We start from the raw sequence: 16,622 nt of genomic DNA, 5'->3' as shown, positions 1-16,622 counted from the left end.
GCATCATAGGTACTATAGTTTGGCTTTATGCAGATTTCCCATTGAATTCAAAGGCAATTACATAATTTGAAGACACCAGGGATTCATAGCTGAACTAACAGGAAGTGGCAAAAATAGGGGACAGAAATATTTCGTGTGTATTTCAGATGGAAATTCAGACTGGCAAAGGAGATCATATGACAAGACATTAGATTCTCCTTATTAGTTTTATTATCCTTACAGAAATACTCTATTGTAAAACTTCTAGTCAGTCTGCTTTATGGGTGAAAGGTTGAAGGTAATTCTTTACAGAGGTGATAATGGGCTTTTTGACATTTGAAGGCACTTCCTGTTACTTATTTATTCATGCTATTACAGCTGGAGTCTTGTAGTAGGATTGTCCTTCTAATATTTACTATTTAGTTTTGTATTAGGTTTGATCTGGAATATTACTTTTTTTAAGACAAACAATGATTTCAAGATTGCATTTCTTTTAACTGCTTGGTGGAGTTACAATTTTCCCACAGCTAATGAGTAGCACTCTCTCTTGAATGTTTCAGCAAACCTTTTTTCAAAACGGAATAGAGATTCTTCCTTAGTAGCAGCAAGAGTATGAGGTGTAATAAAGTGAGGCTTTAACTTTTTTAAGAATGGACTAATGCAGTATTTTTTTTCAGGAAGCACAAGCTTATGCAGATGACAACAGTTTATTGTTCATGGAAACATCTGCCAAAACATCTATGAACGTAAACGAAATATTTATGGCAATTGGTGAGTTGATGGCAGGGGGTGAGGGAAGGGGGAAGGGAATTTAATATAATTGTTTTCTTGAGAATTGGTGAGTTGATGGGGGGGGGGGGGCCCCGGAGAAGAGAATTTAATATAATTGTTTTCTCTAGATGCATATAACTGGAAGCATCTGAACTCAAGCTCTTTCAGACTTTCACATAAATTATTTTTCTTTCTGTGGCACTGATGTTTCCTCAGGCCCTTCACCTACTTTATGATGTTGAGATAAACTGAATTGAAGCATATTTGCGCAGGTTTTCTGTCATGCACTTAGAGCTTGGATTAATTTGTAGTAGCTGAACAAGCTTAGATTAATTTGAATTCTGTCACCAAGTTTCATGCAACTGTCTTTATGTTGTGATCAGTGGTACTGCTTCAAGTTGAAGCAAAATTAAGCTGTAGTTGCTGTTACATATTTAAAAAAAAAAAAACAAAAAAAAAACAACACAACCTTTCCCATGGTGTAGCTAATCATTACAATTTTACATGATTTTAACAAATCTAAAATATATTTTATGGTTATCACATTAGTATGAGAATGTAAGTAAAAATGTATAAATAAGTGACTTTAATGTTATGCTTTTTGCAGCAGATCTCATACTGCCTTGGGTAGGTGCAAAAGCTGTAATAATGTACTCACAAGACAATCATAATTGAAGCTGGAAACATATCAAAATAGGAGATGACAGTGACTTGCTTTAAAGAAGTCAAGAGTATTTGTTTTAGTCTAATCAGAGTATTTGCTAAATACTGTTTTATTTTAAAGTTATTTGAATTTCAAATGCAGCAATGTAAAATGCAAAGGATGTGCCAAGAATGAGTGTATGTGTTGAAATTTAAAGTTGGAGTAGAAGTGAAGGGTGCTTTCTGTGGAAAAGTGAATTTTCTAATATATTTTTAGCTCTAACATTCCTTAGGAATTTCTATGAAGGTGATAACTCATAATAGAAAGTTGAAAGTACTAACAATCTTGTGAATTCCCTTGATAGATATAACATATTTCATTATTAAAAAAAAAGAGGAAGAGGACTTTTTTGGGTGGGTTTACTTGCCCTATTTAATAACCTTAATTGGAGTCACTTTATTACTAGGAGGAAAGAGTGAAGTATAGTGTCAAATAACTGTATTAATCTGTTTTTCATGTTGCACTATGGTGACATCTCTTGCTTTCAAAATAAATTGTTTTTAAAGAGCCCTAACCTTTTTCTTTGCAAACCAGTAAAGTGGAAGGTAACCTAATGCAGTTTGAACTTCCAGCAAATGCAAATAAAATTATGGCTATGGCAACATTTTGCAGCAAGTACTCTCTTTATATTAACTATAAATATTTGGGGTGAGAGGTGGGTAGTGTACAGAATTCTAAGTAGAAGATATATTTTTGTCATAAATGCTGGAGGTAGCACGGCATTTAATGATACAGAAATGGTCAATTATAGTCCTCTTTGCAGGACTACAGCTCAGCTTCAAAAATAATTCTTTTTAACATCGCAATGCAAACTGCATCTTTAAAAGAAATGTGAAAAAATGAATCTTCAAATTCTGTTGGGATTTTGATAATTTATTATATAAACAGTAATTCTTACTTGTCTCTAACGAAGTACACGCAATAAATCTGACAAAAAATACATACTTAGTACCTGAGTACTTGGTCTGCAAGGTTCCTAGTCCATGTGAGTATTCTTTGGGTGAAATAGGTGAAATTTAGACTTAGCATTGCATCAAAACAAGGTCTGTGCAGCACTGAGCTTAGAATAGCCTTTTGCACAACATGGGTTCATTTCTAAGGACCAGATATATGTAATTGTGGTCTTCCAAAAATGTGAGAAAAGTCAAAACTGAGAACACAGGAAAGAATGGTTGTAAACTACAACTGCTTGTGAATTAACTGCTTTAGAGCTTGTTCAAGGCTTCCTGTTATTAAAAAATAAAAAAATAAAAATAAAAAATGCTCATTTCCAGTATCTGTGATCTCAAGCAACAGTGCTGGGAAGATGTTTGGTTTTGGGGTTTTTTTTTTGTTTTTTTTTTTTCTGATGCTGTGTATCTTCATACTGTCTTTGCAGCTTACTGTCAGGAGAACTCTTGGGTTCTGTTAACTGAGTTAATCTTTTGGATGTGCTGGTTTTGTTATTGCTGCCTGTTCCTGTAGTTGAATTTCATTCCTTTTTTGGAAAGTCGTTCTTGAAAACGTTGGCCAGCTTATAATTCTGGAATCAAAGTATGCAGCCAGAAAGTAGAGCAGGAATGGTGGATGGGTCCTGATAAAGTGAACAAGACAGCCTCATGGAAGTCCTCTGAAGTAGAACTTACCTTTCTCTCTGTCAGAAAATTACTCCAAGGAGTTGCTACAAAGAAGGGTAGTGCTTGTCACCTGCATTTTTCCATGTCTGATTGAGAATTACCTTCGAGCTACAAGGGTGACAAAAGTTAGCACAGTAAATTGATGTATAAGAACTGGACGTATGTATCTTTGAGGGAGGGAAGGGAAAGAAAAGGAGGGGTTTGATCTTGTGCTGAGGGCCATTTCTTAAGTTATATGCAGTGTTTACTCTGGGTAGTTATCTGGGCAGTAGACTGACCCATTTCTGTCTGTTGTGTTCTTTCATTGTTGCTGTATACTTCAACGTTCTTATCTTAGATTTTTCTGTGTAGATGAATTCCTGCAGGAGCTGTCACTTTGTGACACAGCGCAGCATGCCTAGGCAGATACTTCTTGCTGCTCAAGATACTAATGCATTTTGCTCTTAAATCTTAGCTATGATAGTTGATCATTAAGAAGTTAAGTGTCTTAACTTCTATTACCAACACACTGAATTGAATCAGACTTTATAATGATTATATTGATATGTTTATAGAATGTAAACTTAATGAAGTGCTGCCTGTTTGTGTACTCAGATGATCTAATCTCACTACAACATTTAACCTCTTATTTTTTTGTCGATTTTATAGCAAAAAAATTGCCAAAGAATGAACCACAGAATACAGGAGCTAACTCTGCCAGAGGAAGAGGAGTAGACCTTACTGAACCCACACAACCACCCAAGAGTCAATGTTGCAGTAACTAAAACATCAATTGCTTTAAACTGTTCTGAATATTCTTCTGCTTCCTAACTGTTAATAACCATGGAATTGGAGTGCTTAACCTGGCCCAGTACAGCTTCCAAACAGCGAAGAGACTTACAATAATAGTCAAGTTTATGATACAGGGTTTCCTTTTGACCTAAAATTTTAACATGCATGTATCCACCGCTGTCTGTAATGTTTCAGCATAGAGGAGTGATGGAAGCGGAGTAAACTTCCTTCAGTTAAAAGGTTTTAAAAATCGCTTTCCATTAGGGATATAGAAGACCTACTTTCCATGGACCTAATTGGCCAGTTCTGTTGCTTCAGTACTGATTACTGTTACGATGAATAGAATTCGAACTTCTCATAATTCTCAATTATGCTTTAAAAGAGTTTTAGAAACAGGGTCTAAAAATTAAACTCATTCACAGTATTGACACAACCAGTTGTTTCTGCAGGTATCTACTGTTTAGTTATACATTCCATAGTTTAATAATTTAATCCCAAATACTACTTGCATTAACAATTTAAAGAACCCTGTGCTTGCAGGAAAGTGGATTTTTAGTTGGTACACTGTATGTAAGTTATATCAACCCAATTAGTTGTCTAAAGAGAATAGGATAAATCAAGTTTAACTTCATTTCTAATCTGTTCAGAAGGTACAAACCAGTACATTCTCCTTTACAATATAGGATATTTTTTCTTTACAAACTGTAAGAGCTCTTCAAGTAAAACCACAACAAACTTGGTGTCTGTGACTTTTTTCTTGGTTTTGATCATTGCTGGCCATTACAGTTTGTTTTTCTCCTGAGGAAAAAAAATAGCGCACTAACTATTATGGACATTCAACTTGATTTTAAATTTGGATATTAATGTACTGTAAATAGGTACTCTGCATTGTAGTCTACATTTGTTTAATACTTTCTGTAATATTTAAAAGTTGCTTGAAGGTATACAGAATGTACAGTTACTTAAAGCTAACTTTTTTCCTCTCTAATCAAAGGGGGTTCTAAGTTCTTCCTTTATGGCTAGGACAGTAATAAATAACGCTCCTGTATCTGTAACATAAGTACTGCTGTCTGTCAATAATGAACTTTGCAACTTTGTTTTCCAAAGTACATTTTATTTTGACCTGTCCAGTATATTGCACTAATTCTTAGTTATTTTCATTATATGAAATCTACCAAGTGTGTCAGAAGAGATGAATTAGTCTATTTAAATGTTGAACTGATAGCAGAAACTTGTGCAGATTTTTAATTTGCAGTAATCTGGGTTTAGCAAGGCAAATGACAGTTCACCAGTGTTTAGTTTTATATTGAGGTGCTCAGGTTTGAATAAAGTGGTTAAAAAAGAAAGTCTGTGCTTACTGTTTCTTACTGCGAGTTTCAGAGGTATTTATTTCATCTGAACAGTTTAAGAGCACGTCTGATTTGCTATATGGGTCAGCATTTAAGGTGATTGCAAGTAACTTCATGACACAGCTAAATATAAGCTTGTGCTGTGTGGAACTCCATTTGTCATATGATACCTCTTAAATGTTTAGTTAGTTGGGTAACTTATCACATCCATTTAGAAGTACAATCAAAATAGTAATATTATCTCTTGAACCTGCATGTAATGCAGCCTTTACCAATTGTTCACTGATGTAGCTTGCTGCGTTGTCATAGAGTGCCTTGGAAGTGACCCCACCTTTTCCTGCAATTTGTGATTCACAACTGGCCAGGTATGTTTTTATGTCTTCTTCAAAATGTGTAGGTGTCTTACAATCCACTGGCAATGGAGCCTTCAGCAGTTGGTGGCCAGTATAACCTACAGGCTTGGCATGTGATATCTTAGAATTTGTTTTTTCAGCCAGTTGTAGATCTGAGTCATAAATAGAGAGAGATGCTTTTGTACAATTTTGAGTCTGTTTCATGTCTTCAGACCTTACTGTCAGTTTATTTGGCAGCTGTTTGTGGATGTAACTTGGACTAGTTGCATGGATAATGTCTGTTTCTTCTGGTGCTGTGGTTTGTGAATGTGGCTGAGAACTGTTACGTAGATAAACTTTTCTGTCCTCTGACTGCTTCATTTCTTCAGAGCTGACTTGTGTGCGAGAATCAGACTGTTTTATCCCTCTTTTCTCTGGACCTATCTCATCATTACTGAAAAGTGTCAGTTCTGGGTCAGCTTGATTTTTGTGGTCATCAGTTTCCTTAGGAACATCTCCATTTTCACGTTGCAAATAGCTCATCCTAGAACATCTTGGCTTTCCGTGTGTAGTGCTGCTTTTTGAGTCAGGGAGAAAAATCTCCATACTGGAGCCCTGCATCTCTGTTCCAACTTGCTGATAATTTGTAGCCTTTGAGTCGCTTAACTCTTCTTCAGAGCGGGGTAACAAATACAGGCAGTTATACAGAGAAGCCCCGTTTTGTTGAATGCGTTCATACGTTCTCAGATAATGAGTGAATGTTGTTAGTGTTAGCGCACACACTTCGTTGTAATCCAGAACCTCCCAAAGCCCGTTAGAAGCTAAAATAAGAAATTGACAGGAATCGTCAATTGGGACAGAGATGCTATGAGGTACGGGAATAATGGATCCTTTTAGTGCGGGATCTCCATGATATCCAAGACCTCTTGTAGTTCTAAGGTGACCCTCTACTAATCCATCTGGTTCATTAGGGCTGATGTTTCCACCATTCTGAAGTATGCGTTTTTTCTCCCTTACATTAGAAGTGCTGTGCTCTTCTGAGAGGCGATAACTCTTGCCGTTTTTACACAAAACTGCGTGTACATTACCTAAAAGTAAAATTAATATCTTGTAACTGTAGCCCACTGATTATTTTCTTCTTACATTGCTGTAATATCAGTGATTAGGGTTCTGCTGAAGACTGGGGCAGAAAAAAAAAATCATAGTTCAATTTTTACTATTGTAGGCAGTAATGTGTCTATAAATTAATCCAGTTCTGTTTTACAGCAAGATTTTGTGGATTTTTTTCTCCTCCCACTACTCAGAAGACTGCTCTAAAATCTTGTTTTTCTGACTGACTGCAGCTTAACTTTTGTGAGGAATCCGTGACATTTCAAATTGGCCTAACATCTGGCAGTCTGATAGAAATGTTACAATTGAAGCTCTTAATTGAATACAGAAGGATGGTGCCAAGTACTCTACTTCTCATGTACTTCTCTAGGAGAGAGTGTGCTCTCAAAATATTGTGGCTGAATTAACCCATCAGAAAGCAAGTTCAGACTTCTTAAAGCACTATAAAATAGCTAGTAGCTAAAAAATAATTTGGGCGTTATTTAGGATTTACAATTCATTAGCATTATGCCTTAAGCCTATTCTTTGGGTGAGGAACTCGAGGGAGTAGGACTTTTTGCAGTAGTCTTAGACTAATTTATTTCCTTTAGTAGAAATAAGAACTTTCTTTCACTTAATTATATTGAAATCCAGATGGTGAGAGTGGAGAAAGTATTAAAAATCACAACATTCCAGGTGATCAGCCTTGTCAGACTCGAATGCAGAGTATAAAGGAAAGCATTTCTGAAACAAGGTGAGCAGTGTTTGAGATACCCGGTGGCTATACTGAGAGCAGGTAATTTTTGTGTTTAGGAGAGTCTTTGCTCTTTTGGCATAAGGACAAAAAATGATATGCCAAAGACAAATTGAGTGGGATTGTAGCTTTCCAGATACTGAGTTGTCCACAGTGCATTTTGCATTTTGCATTTTCTGACTAGAGGAAGGCATGAAAACTGTTTATAGGCAATGCTTATATAGTTGTATTTCTTGGTAAGTACTGGCATTGTCTACCCTAGGGGATAGCTCCAAGTGTAATTCCCTCTGAAGGTGGATTTCTCTAAGTGATTTTTAATATCAAACTGACAAATACAGATGTTTACAGAATGTAAACACCTTAAGTTATTTGCTTCTTGCTCCCTCCTCTGTAGTCTGATTTCTGCAGAAAACTAGCTGGATGCCTAAAACTTGTTTGATTCCTCAGAGTAAGACCCCAACTGAAAGCCTAACCAAGAGCGTAATGTAACCCATGTGTAAAAGTTTCTCTGCTAGAGAGTGAAATATAGATTGCTTTTGGGTGCAGGTTTGTCTGCAATCTAGAGACAGAGCGGATGAACCAACAAAAACCAGGTGACCTATTACTGTGAGATGAAATACAGCAAGCAGTGCTGCTGTCTTCTGCTCTGCCTATAAGAATGCAATTCTGGGAAAAAAAAGTTGTTGTGAAAGTCTTTTTTTTTGGTGGGGGAAATTAATGTAGTAGGTTAAGTAAATGTATATTTAGAGGTTGTTCAAGTGCAAGGACTTAAGTTGTAAAAGGCTTGAAGTATCTCTGATCAACTTGATTTACAGAGCTTGAGCTTATAGTATCTGTAATTGAAGCCACCATAAAACTGGTGCTAAGCTACCAGTGTTGATAATAGTAATTGTTAAGTTCTGGTGGCTGGAAAAATGCTTGTTGAAGGTAAAGCGTGGATATAGTAACAAGTGTTGGCAGAATAGTGAGGAAAGGTGGGTAGAGCACAGTAACATCTTTCAGTGTCATTGCATGTTCAGGTTGGTTTATAGAATCCTCAGATTTGCAGAGAATTGCATATTACTGTAATAATTTCTTAATCTTGGATGAGTTGGATACAGATGTGGAATATAATATTTTTGCCTCCTAAAGAAATGAAGTATCTTAAAAGATTATCCTTTTCCTTCTTATTTCTGACCTTGATTAATTGCTATCAAATTTCACAGGAAGAAATATGAAGAGGTCATAGAAGCTTTCTGAAAACACTCATTTGAGGAGGAGAAAGTACCCCTGCTGATAGAAAATTAGCGTTAGCATGCTTCCTAATAATGCTTCTTGAGAATGAGATGAAGGCATTAGTGCTGGGGACATAAATCAAGCAGAGACCGGAATGTACTTGAGGCTGCAGGCAGGATTTCATTTGAAACTGTTTCATTAAGTAGCTTTAAAAACCAAAAACAAAACAAAACAAAAAAAAAACAAAAACAAACCTCTGCTTGTGTATTTGTGGGAAAGCATCCTCTGTCATATGTATACAAGAACTTAACTGATAACAAGTTTCCCAGTGGGTAGATGTAATGAAGAATTCTAAAGGACTGCATGAGCTTTAGTTTGCATGAGCCTGCAGCAAATCTGGGAGGAGAGGCATTAGGAATATAACAACGTTTCTCATTGTGATTGATAATTTTCCACTTTATGGAAAGGTGACCTCCATAAGGAAGGACTGAATAGATTTGACAATAGTAAATCACCGATTTCTGAAATGGACAGTTCAGATAATCCCTACAGATCGCATTTTCCAGTAGCAATGTGAGGTGGCATTCAATGAAACAAATGACTAAGAGAAGAAAATACCTTTAAACGCATTTCTTGGACACTATGGATTTATCAGATCTAGAATGTTTGTATTTATCTTAAAGTGATTGACACCTTAAGCTTCCTCTTGGTTTTAAATAGTACTTTTACATGGGTCACATGAACAGAATGCTGTCCAGCCGTGTGTCTCACGTTAGTAAACTTACGGCCTTAATTCAAATATATTGAGGGTTCTCATCCAATAAGCCTGATGCTGTTGTCAATTACAGAGATATTTACTGTGTTTCCTTCACATTGACAAGTTAAAGCAATTGCAGCTTTTTATCTCCAAATATTTACTGCCAGCAAACCTCAAAATTATTTTTCTTACTGGGGAAAAAAAATCCAGTGTAAAATGTACATACCTATGTTAGCAATGTGCAGGAGCCCAGCAACATCCTCAGTTGTCCTAGTTAATGAACTTTGCAAACTGTTTTCAAAGTGTTCAGTGTCATCCGTATTTTCACTGGGGAGTCTTTCCATCAAACAGGTTACAGCTGAACAGCCACTCCATCGAACTCTGGAAACCTCATTCCTTCCTAGCTGTAAAAGTCTGTCCATTCTCCAGAAGGCCTTGGTGTATGCTTTGTGAATCCATTCGTAAATATTTGTCTTATGGGTCTTGTTCTCCTGTCTGTCAGAGAAAATCCTCTCTTTTTCCCTGTAGTCTTCCGTGATTACAGTGGCAAGAGAGTCTAGAATTTGCCTTTCCTCCTTGGTCATTTTGTAGGAGGGGTCTGTTTGAGCAAGCTGGTCAAGAAATAAAAGTGGAAGCTCTGCTGCAACTGTTTCTGCAGCTGTCATGCCATGGTGCCCATCAATTAGTCCCAGAAAACATGTATCTGACCTACTTCCATAGTTGTCCACTACAAAAAATCTGTCTTCCATGTCTCTCTGCCATATGGAATTTTTATCTTCACTAATTGATAATGCTTTTATTGATGAATTCTTTACTTCCTTGAGAGTGTTAACACTGTTTGTATTGTCATGATCACAACACAATCTAGGAGCATGACCATCCATAAGAAATTCAAATGAAGTATTGATCTTCTGCCGATGTCTTTCAGAATTCTTAGGAAGCTCAGTCACTTTTGAAATTAGCTTCTGTCGCTGGGCTAAAAGTGTTTTAGCATCCACCCTTGTTTGTGAGCTGTCACAGCCCAACAAAGTTAGAGCTTTGTGGGTTTTTTTGTGATGAAAAAAATGGTGTGGATATATTGCTTGTTGACACGCTGAGCAGAGAATTGAAATGCCTGTGGCATCTGCATTCTCAGATGCTGTCATGATCTTCTCCAGATGATCTTCCTCGTCTCTGCAGAGTTCATCATTGGGTGGTCTTGCTTTGTCCTTTGATTTTTCCTCCCATGTCATTCTATAAAGGAGTTCAATGTGCTATGAATTTTCACTTCAGTGTTAGATAAATACTACATCACTGTGTAATGTGTGACCTGTGTTTATAAATGAAATGATGTAAAAGGTGTAAAAACTGTTAAAACTTAGTAACACAGCTAATTCAAGAACTGAAAAATTTGGACATAGAAAGTGCATTATGCAGTTTGTTACCTTACACCTCCTAAGGTCTCAGTCAGTTTTCTGTTTCCTCACTGTGACTTGATGCATAGCTCTGTGCCTTCATGCTGTTACTACTGCAGGTGTGAAGTGGTTTCTCATCAGGTTTTCTGTACCTAATCCTCACTTTCCAGACATGATAGTGGAGTGGGTGCATATTAAAAATTGAGAGTTAAAGGTGAAAAAATGCCTGCCAGTTTTGTGCGGGCCATTAGCATTGATATCTCTTCAATCAAATCTCATTTAATCAAATTTAATCAATGCATTAGGAGTAACTGGAAAAATAATATAAAATTGGGGTATAGACACACAAGATACATAACATTTACATGGATTATATTCTGTTGGGGTTTTCTGCTTACAAGAGTCAGACTTAGCAATGTGAATGTTCTTTTAATGTAGAATGGACTTTGAAAGTGTCAGTTTCTGAATTAATAAAGTATAGGGAAGAGCAAAATATTACCAAGCAGTGTTTGAGCTTTTAGATCTCTGGGAAACATACTGTCTCTAGTATCTTGTCAGCTTCCTATGGTGCATACCCTCTTCTTTGGCTGCATTGAAGTTCAGCAACTTCATCCTGCTTCAAGTTTTTCAGAGCTCCATATTTAAACTTGATACAGCCACACTTAAAGTAGTTATTTGGCAACTGTTACCTCTTCCAGGACTTTAGCTGGGAAGGATGCTTTTTTCTTTCTCGCTCCTTCTGTTCATCATCTCTGAGTTGTAAGAATCAAGTGCCTATGAGCAGCTGAGGCAGATCAATCATAAAATTTAAGAAGGAAAATTTACTCTATAGGGAGTGATAAATGCTAAGGTATTAGCAGAGCTATTAAACCCTTTTCACACAGTTGTATTGTTGTCCATACAGAGGTGAGCCTGCATGTGGCTACAGCTCTCAATCTACTGTGGGACCATTTCATGGTAAGTCCATCTGTCTATTGGAATTGAGCATCAGGGTGCTTCAGAAATGCTACACCACTTTAGTGGGCAGAATAAGGAGGTACACATTCAAAATGCCAGCAGAAGACAGTCTCACACAGACCTCTCTCTTTATTCTGCATAGTCTGAATTTGAGCCTGGGAAGTTGTACAGGCCTTGTCACTGCTGTCCTGGTAGTGATGCATTCATGTCCAAGAAAGGTTAGGGCTAATATACACAGAAAATCTGGTGAACTGCTTTCTGTCAGCCTATTAAATATGCCACATGTAAAATGAATTCATATATAAAAGCTTATTGGATCAGAGACAAGAAGTTGAAAATTTTCAATAAAATGTTGGTTTGGCTTCAGGAAGCTTAGTTGTTAACACTCACACTGTTTATATTGCTGTAGGTGGGTATGAGTGCTAACAAATTGCTATTTCAGAGAACCAGAACGGTCCTGGTTGATGACAGTATGAATAATCAGAATAATATCTATAATAATTCACATAGAATAACAGAATATGCTGCATTTCTTCAGTTGCAATCATTTGCTCAAATTATTAAAAGATCAGCTACCTTGTTAGATTTTTATAGAGTATATTTATATTGTTTATGCATGCTATATATACTTCACAGTCTACAAACCTAGTAACAATAAAAAAAGGGAAAAATTCACTTTGATCTTTTGTGAGGGGAAAAAAGACTCGCTTATATTTTCTTCTCTCCTTTTTTCTCACCAGGAACAGATGCAGACTTGCAAATATTTTGCTATAGGTTTAAAGGGGATAGCAGTAAGATATTGCCATTACAACATTGGAAGCTTAAGCTCTAGTAGCCTCAGAGAGGGAAAGAGAAAACACAGCTTCCTAGCTCACTGTACCCATTTAGGGGGCCCAAGCCTGGCAGTGTTTAATGTTCTGAACTAAAAATAGGAGAGCAGAGGAGAAGGGAAAAAAATAGAAGAATGGGCAGGGAAGCGTATTTTGAGATTACTTGTTTTCAAGGGTAAATATTTTCTTCTTGTGTTTCAGCTAAAAGCCTCTTGGTCAGCTCTCAATCTGGCTCCTACAGAGGTAAGCTGTCCTGCTGCTCTGCCTGCCCGTCCACTGCCATATGCAAGAGAGTGGCCAAACAGGCATAGTGCGCAGCTGGGGCCATGGGCTTGTGTGACAGAGAGCACCACCATCTCAGTAACCCTATCTCTGGCAGCGTCCGGTAGCTCTAGCACTTCTAGCTGCTTGCTGTTCACATAGCAAGAAGACTTTTTTTTCCTCCAGTTTTGCTCTGCAAAGTGTTTTTTTTTTTTTTTGTTGTTTTTTGTCCTGCTGTTTTTAGGTAGTGAAGATGTCACTCATGGAGATTTAATGATCCAGGATCTGATTTGTGTTCGGAGGAATCCCACATGTCCTCATCTCCTTCTGACTTGTCATTCCTGTCTTCACCCAGAGCATGCTTCTTCCTGTCTTACCTTTGTCACATTCAGCAATTAACTTAGTATCTAGTTGAAAACTCCTTCCTTCATGAACTCTGTATTACTGTTAGTACTAGCTATACGTTAGTGGCCATAGAAAACTCATGGATGCTGAGAGCTGTGCCAGGAAGGTGCCTACCTGCTTGAGGGTGACTGGAGGAGGCAAAGAAGATGTGCATGGGGGTCAGTGTTTCACTGAGCTTGTAATGATATTACCAGCTAATATGTATAAACAGGCTGCACTGCTGCCAGATCTCCCTGAACAGCTGAGTTTCTCATACCTGCATACTGAAACCGTGACAGGGACTTGGCATCACTGGGATTGTGGGAGGTCCCCGCCCAGGAGCCAGTGTGAGCAGCTGCTGCAGCTGTGGTTTTGGCTGTGCCACCTCGTGGTGCTTTGCAAACCACACCCTGTCCTGGCAGGTGCTGCCTTGCCAGCAGACCACACATTTACTTGATCTCTTTTTCATGTGGTCTTTAGCCAAAGCAGCCACAAGCTGATATCTATCATGAAAACACTCTTGTGGCTTTACTGAATGCATATACAACCTCTTAAAAACCCTTCATTTGAAAAGACAAAGCAGCTGTGTCCTACACCTTCCTCTACTTTTAGGAGAGCTGGGCCTCCAAAACCATCTGCAGGAAGAACCATGCATCTTCTCCCAGGTGAGTCAGCCTAGGTCAGTACAGCACCTGACTTACTGTCTCCAGCAGCAACAGCATAGCTCCAAGGAAGCCCTGTTATGAAAGGTGGGAAGTGATGGAGATGAACCCAGTGAGTCACATGCTATGCTGGGGCTTGGGAGCACTCCCAGCACTGGCCCCGATAATAGGCAAGAAAGAAGGAAGTGATTAATAATTAAAATAATTATGAAATAAATTAAGGTAATTAGCCTCCTCACTTCTTAGTGTTGTCCTAAACTGGAACTGTGGGATTCCAGCCCCACTGGTATCGTGTCAGCTTGAAACTGCTCCCTGCATTAGGTTCTCTTAGAAATGTCCTCCTGGATAGAGGCAGTTCTTCACCAAGAGGCAGGCCTTTGAAGTAGGAGTTAAATAAACTTCCTCTACCACAGGTGCAAGACACCTGTGATGGTGGTAGCTGGATTTGTTGCGGTGGGGCAGAGGTGCCAGTTTGTAACCCACCACATGCCTTCTGTAGTGATCATCTTAGAGATATAAAAGGGATTTTCTCCTTGTGGCTTTTTTGTTTAGATCAGTGTGATATCAAAGGTGCAGCTTGGAGAACTGAGGCCACATGATTTCCCTGTCCTGCTGCCAGTTGCGGCTGTGTTAAGATACCAGGGATGGGTGATACCACCACTGCCAGTGGGCCTGCTGCTGGTGTGGGGTGGTTGGGAAAAGGGTCCCAGAAAGCTGCAGAGCTCTCTCTCTCACAGGAGAGGAGCAGAGTAGTAGAGAAAAGGATGTTAACAAGTAAAAAATAGGGAGGCAGAAGGAAGAAAAGGTAAAGGAGAAATAATGATACATCGTGTGCTTGCAGGAAGCAAGGTAGAGCTTGCCACCTTGTAACACAATGTGAGGCTGTACAGATGAGCAAGCAACTTCTGAACTTAGTTCATGTGTGCTTCTTGTTGCATGGGGAAAGACTGCCTGTGGTGAGCTCAGCTGCCAGCTTTGCTCTGGTTTGGGTCTTTCAAAACTGACTGCAGCCCCAAAGAGTACATCTGGGGTAAGAAGTGAAAAAAAATAGCAAAGTGCTTCTGCTCTTGCAAGAAGTTTTAGCAACACAAACAGCCGTGATTGTTGCAGTGACATATTCTCCATTCTTTTTCTCTACTTTTTTCCTTGAAAAAAAAAAAGTAATTGGGGTGTGATGTTCTCTTTAACAAAGGCCTATTGGTAAGTTTTGTAACCTGCGTTGTTAAAATTGCAAGTAAGCACCAGGGGAAATTGACAAGATGCTAGATATAGTATAATGAACAAAAATGTTGTGCTGTTACTAGTTCCAGTGACTCATAAAATATTGATAGCAGTCCAGAATGCTTGGTGACCAAGAGGAGGCCAATTCGCCCACAAGGAATGTGCTCATGAAAGAACACAATTGGATTATATACTCTGAGAAATTCACTGGAAGGGGGAGTTCTTTATCCATTTGCATTGAATTCATGAATAAAACTGGTGGGAGAATGGGGAGTCCCACCATGAGCAAGAAGGGAGGGAGAGGTGTGGGCTGGGCACAGGGCTCTGCTTGGACTGGGAGTTGGGGTTGGTGGGCTTGTGGAGCTGGGCCCTGGGCAGGGAGACTCCTTGGATTGATCTGTATCAGGCTGTTTTTAGTTGAGTCATTTCATGTGGCCTTAGGTAGGCCCCAAAAGCTCTGCATGACAGCTAGGTAACAAGCAGGCATCAGCCTCGCCCTAAGTTGCATTTTAATTTTCTTCTTTTGTTGCATCAAGAATACAGCCATCTCCTTTGCTGGAATAATGCGTATGCTTTTGCATTTAAGCTTGCCTGGTATTCACAGTGAGTCCAGGCAGTGGTAGCATACTCGGGATGTGATGAGGGATGGGAGCCTCAACTATAAGCAGAGCTTTCCTGGGGCAACACCAGGCTAAAGGGAAAAGTATGGGAGTTGGTGTGGACATCACCTGGCTCCTGGCTGGCTGTGGAGCAGATGAGCAGCACTCCCAGAGTCACAAGGCTGCCTGGCTGAGCTCACAAGCTGGGCAAGAGGCAGCTGGGCTCACCTGGCTGCCACTGGTGCTTACTAGGAGGAGCTACTTCCAGACTTGGCTTCTCTTCAGAAAACCCACTGAAATGCCCCAAAGGATGGAAGCTGAAAAATGTGGCAAGGATTTTTAAGACAATGCTTTGAGTTTGATTCGAAGTTAATATCTTTGTGTTATGTACTTACTGATTCAAAATAAGCACTGCAGTTGTTCTGTTGTGCTCAGGTTGAGCTGTGTGTATGGTATAGAGAATAAAGATGTGCTTGCTTGTGAATTCAATCAACAGAAAAATTCAAATATATGAAACTGAGAATGGAATGTATAACAGTCATATGTTAAAGCACAATTTTTTCAGCTTTTCTTGTGTAGTGTAACTTGTTATGGCCAAATTATATTCCTGAAGCTACTGCAAGTCAGTTCAGCCCGAGTTATACCCTGTATTTCCAGCCAGCAAATGGTCTTTTCCTCATATCTTTGGCAGTTCTTGCCAAAATTTTAACTGTCCCAAGGACTTAAGACAAATCCTTGGGCTTGCTTTGTTTTAAAAAACATAATAACACCAGTTAAAATGGAACCAATGATTTAATAGATGTCACAATTATATATACATATAAAATATATATCTAGAAGAAAACTTACCTATCTGCAGTTTAAGCGTGTTTTCTTTTTAAGCTGCTTCTCCATGATAGCAGGCAACACTGCATTTGTAGTGACATTGATGTTTATAAATGTTACTATAGTAACTGTATCCGTAGCCACAGTCTGGTA

At 38.6% G+C, this 16,622-nt stretch overlaps 2 protein-coding genes across 3 annotated transcripts in view; one reads left to right on the top strand and one right to left on the bottom strand.

Annotated features, from left to right (window-relative positions):
* Nucleotides 1–5,186, top strand: part of RAB5A (RAB5A, member RAS oncogene family) — a 16,813-nt gene extending 11,627 nt beyond the window's left edge. For both annotated transcript variants that reach the window (XM_042888638.1, XM_042888637.1), the window contains exons 5-6: nucleotides 657–750; nucleotides 3,718–5,186. In XM_042888638.1, the coding sequence (XP_042744572.1) occupies nucleotides 657–750; nucleotides 3,718–3,833 (210 nt within the window). In that variant the 3' untranslated portion in view covers nucleotides 3,834–5,186. The remainder of the gene's footprint in view (nucleotides 1–656; nucleotides 751–3,717) is intronic.
* Nucleotides 5,163–16,622, bottom strand: PP2D1 (protein phosphatase 2C like domain containing 1). The gene is made up of 3 exons (XM_042888636.1): nucleotides 16,494–16,622; nucleotides 9,563–10,569; nucleotides 5,163–6,609 (listed from the first exon to the last, which is right to left on the bottom strand). Exons 2-3 carry the CDS (start codon nucleotides 10,566–10,568, stop codon nucleotides 5,375–5,377), a joined length of 2,241 nt encoding a protein of 746 aa, XP_042744570.1. The 5' UTR covers nucleotide 10,569; nucleotides 16,494–16,622; the 3' UTR covers nucleotides 5,163–5,374.

The sequence above is a fragment of the Lagopus leucura genome, unplaced genomic scaffold (assembly GCF_019238085.1).
Source record: "Lagopus leucura isolate 7727_CA_CO unplaced genomic scaffold, USGS_WTPT01 Super-Scaffold_100157, whole genome shotgun sequence".
Lineage (NCBI taxonomy): Eukaryota > Metazoa > Chordata > Aves > Galliformes > Phasianidae > Lagopus > Lagopus leucura.
The sequence above is the reverse complement of the archived record's forward strand: the minus strand, read 5'-3'. Positions and strand labels throughout refer to the sequence as shown.